General features: G+C 31.8%; 1 protein-coding gene across 1 annotated transcript in view; it reads left to right on the forward strand.

Moving 5' to 3' along the window:
* The window catches only part of LOC136988287 (putative sodium-coupled neutral amino acid transporter 11), a 65,145-nt gene extending 56,443 nt beyond the window's left edge, over positions 1–8,702 (forward strand). Inside the window, exons 12-13 of the mRNA XM_067286169.1 lie at positions 7,871–8,008; positions 8,077–8,702. Of these exons, the coding sequence (XP_067142270.1) occupies positions 7,871–8,008; positions 8,077–8,355 (417 nt within the window). The 3' untranslated portion in view covers positions 8,356–8,702. The remainder of the gene's footprint in view (positions 1–7,870; positions 8,009–8,076) is intronic.
* The last annotated feature ends 1,423 nt before the right edge of the window (positions 8,703–10,125 follow it).

Genomic DNA, 10,125 nt, shown 5'->3' on the forward strand with positions numbered 1-10,125 from the left:
TATTGTTTTATTAGTTGACTGAAGAGGGGCGAAATGCCCGAAACGAGTGAAATAAAATCTCGTCTCAACTAATAGAAGTGGAAAAGTGCCAAGTGTTTAATAAATAACACGGTCTTGTGTTTGATGCTCAAGTTTTTATATTATTAATTATTACAAAATAACAAGAAGCTTAATTTTGAGCTTAGAGACAATTTTATAAAAAATTTGTAAATGCTAATTAATTAATAAAACATTAAGAAATTGGATAGGGTTAGGTAGCTAAGTCATCATCTTGCATTAACCTAACAATTAGAAATAATTTAATTTAGGAATACTGGAAGAAAAGATGGACTCAGAGCAAGATTCAAATCCATAACTTGAATTATTGTTTTATATATGTTTTTATTTCTATATCATAGTATACTAATTAAAAAGTCAAATTCTAAAATTGTTTTTCTCTTAATTGCAGAATAGTCAACCATTTCAATAGACTATATGCTATAGACATTTCAACTGCAAGTTAAAATAAATTTTCTCACTTTCTAAAAGTCCTTATTTGGTCACAGCCAATTGATGTTTCCTTGTTTAAAATGTTTTTTAAGAACTTTGTTTTTAACTATAATTACCTTCAATCTAGATTTAAGAACTTTTCTTATTCTTGTGAAATAGCACAACTGTCTAATAGCTTAATTTTCTATCTAATATAAACATCTCAAAACTTGATGTTATTAATCAAAGCCATATGATTGCCACAGTGTATCAAGCTATATTTTCACTATTGTTAATAATTAAATCGTAAGTAATTTGCTATTAGAGGTAAATGTTAGGTGCCATCTCTTATCAAATTTAATAATAATAATAATTTAATATAGTCTGGAAGTATAGTATTTAGAATAGTCTGGAAGAAATTTAAATTACTTAAAATTTAATTATTAATAGTAGTGAAAAAAATAGCTCAATACATTACAGAAATCATTTGGCTTTGATTTCTATTTAATTTCTAAGAAACACAGAACCTGACTGTTTTGTTTTCTGTTTTAACATTTTCTCCATTAGAACAATTCATGGTAGTGTGAGTAGAGACATCCCGATACTGATACTATAGTGATACTTTCCTTTGATACTGAGTACTTTTTGTACGCAATACTTTTTCTCGGGTATTTGATCTCATATTGTTCCATTTTTTTCACAGACAGGCAAGGTCTGATAGAAATGGAATTTTACACTATTTTCAGTTAAGTTAAACTTATATAAAAAAAATAGTAATGATCAAAAATCAATAAATGTACAGGGTGCGGCGCCAAAATCCGGACAAATTACACATTTTTTTCAAACATATTTCTTATTGAAAAAACGAAAAGGTTTACAAATTTTTTAAAATCACATTGTTTTCAATGTCATACAGAATACATTTATTCAATATAGCTCTCTCCTGCTTGAATGACAGCTTCTATTCTCGGTCTCAATCGTGCGCATACGCGCTTTAATGTCTCACGGTCGATATTGGTGAATGCCGCATCAATAGCGGCTCTCAACAATGTGATGTTTGCATGTCTGGTCTTGTTTGTGACCCTTTCAACTACGTTCCATACGTAGAAGTCCAGAGGATTTAAATCTGGGCTGTTGGGAGGCCAGAATTCTTTTGACCAAAACATGTCAACGTTATCCAACAACCAATTTTGTACCAAATGACTTGTGTGGGCGGGCGCACCATCCTGCTGGAAAACATACGGCTTTCCAGATGACAGTTTCCATCCATGGCTTCACTACATTTGACAGAGCATGCAAATAAACATCTTTTGTGACTATAATACAACACCTTAATTTTGCTGAGAATTAGATATTTTAATCACAAACGCTTTCAACCTGATTAACAGGCCATCTTCAGGTCTAAAAAACGATAATGGAACAGAAACGTTCCATGTATAGAATATAAATATTTAAATCAAAATTTTTAGAACAAAAATTTAAAAAATATACAATAGAGACGGAATAAAATATAAAATTAAAATATACAAGAGAATAAATAAAAATAAACTAAAAAATATAATATACATAATAAATCTTCCCATAACTGATTCTAGCATGAGTTTTCAGTGAATTTTTTAATCATGTATTTCCACGCCGACGACAGGCTCTCAGCATCTCTCGCATTCAAACATCCTTCCCGTAGCCTACTCCTATATATTTCAATCTTCTCCGCTGTCATTGATAAAGTGGGGGAAGATACCGGTTTTATAATCGTTGCCTCGTCCCATTTTACTATCGAACCTTGGACTTGCGACATTTGTGACAAAACCGTGGTATTGGATCCTTTTTTTACGTTATACCGATGTTCTTTTAGCCTTACCCCTAAGCTCCTGTTGGTGACGCCGATGTAGTCTTTCTTAACATCTAGCTGGATGTTTTCATAAGGAACTTTATAGACCCCTGGTTTCTCTTCTGTCTTTATTCTATCCTTATCATTTCTCAATATCTTATATAAATTTGGGGCTCTTTTTAAAATCATTCTTGCTTGTTTCTTATTAGCCACTTCTTTCATAATACCGCTCAAATTACTGTTATATGTAAACTTCAAGCGTCTATTGTGATCCGTATTTAATCCTTGTTTCTCATTGTTCTTTTCATATTTTTTGAGTAATCCTACTATGGTGCTTTTCTTGTAGCCTAGGGTCTGAGCTACTTGCAATATTCTTTCAATTTCTTTATTTCTGTCACCGATTCTATCACAATACAAATAGGCTCTTCTTATCAAAGTTTGAAACGCAGCCATTTTATATCGATATGGATCCATGGACTGTGCTGGTATATATAGCGGGGTGTGAGTAGGTTTAACATATACGCTTGTGGACAAATGATCTCCCATGAACTTTATATTAATGTCTAAGAAGTGCACACTCATGGAACTTTTTTGCTCTAACTTTAATCTAAGACCATCTTTGTTATTATTGATTTTATTCAAAAATTCATGTATCCTGCCACTGTTTCTCCATAATATAAAAACGTCATCCACATATCTGATGAAATGTATGATATCTTCCTTAAAATTTTGTAGAGCTTCTCTTTCCAACCTTCTAACTACCAACTCGCAAAGAATTCCAGAGAGGGGACTTCCCATCGGAACCCCTCTTTTCTGCCTGTAAATTCGACCACAAAATGTAAAACAAGATTGATAACATACCAGGCTAGCGAGTTCTTCTAGGTCTTGGGTGTAACTAAGCAACTGAGGGTTGTTGTTGTACATGAAATCCAATAATGCCTTCACACATGACTCAATCCTTACTGAAGGATACATACTTTCATAATCTAAAATGGTCGCAACTTCGTCCTCCATTAACAAAATATTTTGCATTTCTTTCACTACGACAAGAGGGTCTTTTGCCACCAGTCTATCGTCTTCTATCTGTGAGGATAAATATTCATGTAGCCTTTTTTCTAATATAAAGGTGGGCCCCCTACATTTCTCTACTACTGGTCTTAATTCATTTCCAGTTTTGTGCGTCTTAGCAAACGCAAACATAGAGACATATGGCTTACGAAGGAGTGGTTAAGAACGAATGATCTAGTGTTGACCAAAGCGGACAAAACTAAACATTTGGTTGTCATGAAGAGGCATACATATAACAGGGAATTACATACATACATCAGGAAGACTGAATGTGAAGTGGTTGACGACAAAATGATTGGATCTCTGGACAGAAGGGTCAAAAAGATGGAACGCTCAAGTCTCGCGGCCGTTTTGCCTTTTCTGAAGAAATGTCACAACCCAAATTCAGGAGCTCCAAGATTGTTTGCGTTTGCTAAGACGCACAAAACTGGAAATGAATTAAGACCAGTAGTAGAGAAATGTAGGGGGCCCACCTTTATATTAGAAAAAAGGCTACATGAATATTTATCCTCACAGATAGAAGACGATAGACTGGTGGCAAAAGACCCTCTTGTCGTAGTGAAAGAAATGCAAAATATTTTGTTAATGGAGGACGAAGTTGCGACCATTTTAGATTATGAAAGTATGTATCCTTCAGTAAGGATTGAGTCATGTGTGAAGGCATTATTGGATTTCATGTACAACAACAACCCTCAGTTGCTTAGTTACACCCAAGACCTAGAAGAACTCGCTAGCCTGGTATGTTATCAATCTTGTTTTACATTTTGTGGTCGAATTTACAGGCAGAAAAGAGGGGTTCCGATGGGAAGTCCCCTCTCTGGAATTCTTTGCGAGTTGGTAGTTAGAAGGTTGGAAAGAGAAGCTCTACAAAATTTTAAGGAAGATATCATACATTTCATCAGATATGTGGATGACGTTTTTATATTATGGAGAAACAGTGGCAGGATACATGAATTTTTGAATAAAATCAATAATAACAAAGATGGTCTTAGATTAAAGTTAGAGCAAAAAAGTTCCATGAGTGTGCACTTCTTAGACATTAATATAAAGTTCATGGGAGATCATTTGTCCACAAGCGTATATGTTAAACCTACTCACACCCCGCTATATATACCAGCACAGTCCATGGATCCATATCGATATAAAATGGCTGCGTTTCAAACTTTGATAAGAAGAGCCTATTTGTATTGTGATAGAATCGGTGACAGAAATAAAGAAATTGAAAGAATATTGCAAGTAGCTCAGACCCTAGGCTACAAGAAAAGCACCATAGTAGGATTACTCAAAAAATATGAAAAGAACAATGAGAAACAAGGATTAAATACGGATCACAATAGACGCTTGAAGTTTACATATAACAGTAATTTGAGCAGTATTATGAAAGAAGTGGCTAATAAGAAACAAGCAAGAATGATTTTAAAAAGAGCCCCAAATTTATATAAGATATTGAGAAATGATAAGGATAGAATAAAGACAGAAGAGAAACCAGGGGTCTATAAAGTTCCTTATGAAAACATCCAGCTAGATGTTAAGAAAGACTACATCGGCGTCACCAACAGGAGCTTAGGGGTAAGGCTAAAAGAACATCGGTATAACGTAAAAAAAGGATCCAATACCACGGTTTTGTCACAAATGTCGCAAGTCCAAGGTTCGATAGTAAAATGGGACGAGGCAACGATTATAAAACCGGTATCTTCCCCCACTTTATCAATGACAGCGGAGAAGATTGAAATATATAGGAGTAGGCTACGGGAAGGATGTTTGAATGCGAGAGATGCTGAGAGCCTGTCGTCGGCGTGGAAATACATGATTAAAAAATTCACTGAAAACTCATGCTAGAATCAGTTATGGGAAGATTTATTATGTATATTATATTTTTTAGTTTATTTTTATTTATTCTCTTGTATATTTTAATTTTATATTTTATTCCGTCTCTATTGTATATTTTTTAAACTTTTGTTCTAAAAATTTTGATTTAAATATTTATATTCTATACATGGAACGTTTCTGTTCCATTATCGTTTTTTAGACCTGAAGATGGCCTGTTAATCAGGTTGAAAGCGTTTGTGATTAAAATATCTAATTCTCAGCAAAATTAAGGTGTTGTATTATAGTGATTTACTTGCTGAGCACTTTTACTGTTATCTTTTGTGACATTTTCCCCTTTGTGAAAGAAATACGGTGGCATGACATCACCCTCACTGGACACAACACCTAGCACATGAACATTCGCCGGAAATTTCGTTTTTGCAATAACGGGGACATCTTCTGGGTCGTGGGCAAGCCATCGGTCATTTCTTCGATTGATTTTTGCATCAACAGTAAAAATTTTCTCGTCAGAAAAAAATCTGAGTCGTCCGGCAGCATTGTTTTTTAAGGAACACAAAAGCAGGTTACAGCGTTCAACTTGCTTTGTCCTGGCAGCTTCAGAAAGCATCTGTCTCACTTTAATTGTGTAAGACTTGTAGCGGAGGTCCTCCTCAATGATTCTACGCATAGTTTTCTCGCTCACACCAACAACCGACGACAATTTTCAGATCGACTGACTTGGATCCTCAAAAATCAGCTCCTGAGCTCGTTGAATGATTTCAGGGGTTCTGACAATGCACTCCTTCGAGTGAATTTTCCTTGCCGGTGTTGCAAAACCTTCATTTGACTTCTCCGACTGATTGTATTTTGCAACGACATCATAAACAGTCGATCTCGGGTATCCGAAGAACCGAATAATTTCTGTCGCTGAGCGCCCAGCGCGAATACTTTCGATAATCGCGGCTCTTCGGTTATACTCAGCACTTTGTTTCAACATGGCGACTGTTTCGCAGTTAAAATGGTTTAATACACATGTCAAGCTATTTGAACGCCAAACACGACATCTACCGGTGGTACAGAATGGCGGGAATTTGAAATTGAATTTTGTCCGGATTTTGGCGCCGCACCCTGTATTAAGTCAAATTTTATTTCCAGAATCTATATATGCTTAGAGTTCAGGTTGCTATTTATAAATAAATATTTAGTTAACTATTATGTAGTACTTTTGTTTATTAATCAACTTGGACCATTGATGACATTTAAAATGAGTAACAATTTGTATATACTTGTATTGCACTGATATTTGTAAAATTTGAACACAAGAAAGAACTTTAAATGCAATCTCTCTAGACACCGGTAAAATGAGTAAATAAATAAATAAATTCTTCAAACCTGTTAACCGGCGTCAAACTTTAAATGTAAAGACACTGTTTATCTCGTCACTGACAATTTCTTCTCCACCCCTATACTACATATAGTAGTACCCACAGACCCCATTAACCCTTTCCATGCTGGCGATCTACAGCAAATAATTGAGTGGAATTCGTCATGCGGCGCATTTTTTGCAGTTTTTGGATAATTTTTAAATCGCGATATTTCGCTTCAAAATCGCGCTATGTTTAATCTGTTTTTTTGTGTTTGATTAAGAAAATATCACAGTTTACGATTCTTTAATTTTTAGTTTAATAGAAATTTAAAATAATAATAAAATTTGAAGCTTACGAACAAAAGAAAAAAAGATTAATTTACAGAGAATCGCTAAACTTTGTACATTTGTTAGTTAGATACATCTGTCTTTTTTTAAACAAAAGAAACCGCAGCTCTCTAGCTAGAGCGGGGAGAAGTTATTGCCATTATTTACACTATGTCTCTAATTACTTAGCAGGGAGAGGGGTCGATTGTTATCGTAAAGCAACACATTAAAGTTTATCATCATATATTTCTGCTTAAAAATAGTGAATATTTGACATTTTTTTATATTTTTTCAATGCTTTATACAATAATACACTAAAATAAGCGATTAGTTAATTTTTTCCTGCAATTACGCAATATCCGGAAGTAATGAGATTTTCGGTAAAATTTTTCAGACAGAAGCTTTTGATAAGAAATCTTCTTGTCTAAATAAAGTCAAATAACATGAAAACTAGTAGAATTACGGCTCTAAAATGATGAATATAGCTATCTTTTAACGTTTGTTTACATTGACTTTAATCACGTGGATTGGTTCTTCGCGGGAAAATCCCGACCAAATGGTTTTAAAAAACTCTCATTCATTGAAGTTGATTCAGTCATAATATAAATTACCAATTAGAGCGTAATAGGCGTAGAAACAAAATTTTTAAAGCCAATTAACAGCAAGAAATCTTCCATAGATTTACTATAGGGAGGTGGAGTTTCCTGGAAATATTTATTGCTAGATAGTTTTAAAAACATATTTACTAGCCGAAATATTGTAGAATGAGCTAATTTAATGTCTAAGTACATTAAATTAGTTAATTAACGCCAAAAAAAAGATTTAAAAAGCGGATTTATTGCGATTGTTTACATTTTACTTGGAAGGTTGGAGACGGGACTTTTCGCGGCAAATTTTCCTTTCACAAGTCTGTGATTAGTTAAATTTATATGGTGTATAAAGTTTTATATATATATAATTTAAACTGCAGTCATGACTAATTAATATTTGATTTTATTAAGGTATTTGAAAATGCTTTCTTTGCCAATCATCAACCTTCTTCGACCCTCCGTCATGCTATTGTCACCGTCGTAATCGTTTTTCTAACTTTTGCATTATCTATATTGACTGACTGCTTGGGAATTGTCTTACAGTTGAATGTAAGTTTATTCTTGTTGCATTATCATTTTAAATAATTAAAAATTATAAATATATATTATTTAATTAGGGAATATTAGCTGCTGTTCCTCTTGCATACATCCTTCCTGCAGCTACATATTTAAAAGTACAACAGGAAAGAATTTTGTCTTGGGATAAAACCCCAGCATTTTTATTAGTATTTTTTGGAATTATTGTTGCTGTTTGTGGGACTGCTAAAACTGTGATAAATATTTCAAATGGAATTACCTGCAGCCATGGAGAAGAAATGCCATATTGCCTTCCTCCATTCATTCCAACAAATATTTCAAACGTTTATAATTCATCTACAATAAATGATCTATTGTGAATCTAATATATATTCATAAAATAATTAATATATTATTGTGTAGAGTATAATATATATATATATATACATATATACATACACATACATACATGATCATATATTTTTCTTGCATGAAATTTTTAAATTACTATATTTATTATTTCATAAGAATTTTAAAAATATTGGCACAAACTTATATCATTGTTTCAATGAGATATACAAATATATTTGATAAGAAACTTTTATAAATGGGTTAACCATGGCTGATTTATTTATTTTATCAAAAATTCAATTTTTAATTTGTTTAAATGATAAAAATTTGGTTTAGTTTACTTAATATACAAAGATTTATGTATAATATGTATTTATTATTATTACTTTTATTTATGTATATTACTTGATAGTAAATATTAAGTTCTTAATAAAACTATCTTGTCAATTATTTTTAAAATTTCCAAATTTGAATACAGTAGGCCCTTGATTTGAAGGACTAATTGAGCAAGGGATGTGCCCTATTGCCGAAAGTCCATTAGATTGAATGCACTTCAATAACTTATATTGATAACCAACTTACAACTTACAGGATGTATTAAAATATTGCTATAAAGTATAAGTATGAATAAAATATTATTGTAATGTACAGTACATTGAGTAATTTATACTCATTGACTGTCATTTAGTGTGCTCTATTTGTGAATTAAAAACAGATTCTAAATTTTTCTTTTAAGACAGAAATTTATTTTTTAATCTATTAATTCTAATCTATTAATAGATTAAAAAATAAATTGAAATCTATTAATTAAATTGAGGGTTTACTGTATTTTGGAAGATATAAAATCTTAATATAAAATTTAATTTGATTTTTCAGAATTGAATGTATTATTTATTAGGATTTTTATATATCAGTGAAAATAATTTTTTGAATTATTCTTTTTAAAAGAAAAGATATTTTTGAAAGTTTTGATTATATTTATGTGATTATAATGGTAAATAGATTGTTGGGTTATATTATGTGAATCATTAAGAAATAATATAAAAATCAAATAACTATATATAAATATCTTGTTTTATTTTATTTTTTTACTCTTTCCCTGTGGGCCTATTTTTTCCAGGCCCGTCATGGGTTCAGCCAGGCCTGCAATTCAATAGCCTGACTCATCCAGGACAGACTACCTCTCCAAAAAATTTCTGGAGATTTTGGAATCGCCCAGATTTGATTCCAGGTTACCTGGAGCAGTGGGTCGGCACCTTATTGCTTCGGCCATCTGGCTGGCAATTTTACTTTTTTAACATATAAAATATTTAATACATTTTACAAAGTTAATTTGTTAATAGTGTGGTTATAAAATGAATTTATAAAAATACCATATGATGATACTGTCAAAATTCTCAATAAAATTTTTTTTAAATATAGTTATAAGTGATTTTTTTTTTAATGTATTAAACAGTTTCAATGTTTTGATTAATAAGCTACATTTTTCAGTAAAATTTTTATAACTATCTAAATTTAACTTAAAACAAATTCCAAAATTTTAATTAAATCAAGAAGATAAAATGTGAGATTTATTTTCAAATTCTGTTCTTTATTTTCATTGTATTTAGTAACATTAATGAAATAGTTATAAAGTCTAAATGTGCAATTATTGCATTCCATTCTATAAACTAAGTTGATATTTTCCATTGTATATTGAAATTTTTGAGAATTTTAAAGTATGAAACATTCCAAAATCATTTTGTGATATATACATAACCATATTTTATGGCATAAAGTGCAACTTTTCTCCAAAAAAA

This window comes from Centruroides vittatus, unplaced genomic scaffold, assembly GCF_030686945.1.
Source record: "Centruroides vittatus isolate TY-2023 unplaced genomic scaffold, ASM3068694v2 scaffold_324, whole genome shotgun sequence".
NCBI classification, from domain to species: domain Eukaryota; kingdom Metazoa; phylum Arthropoda; class Arachnida; order Scorpiones; family Buthidae; genus Centruroides; species Centruroides vittatus.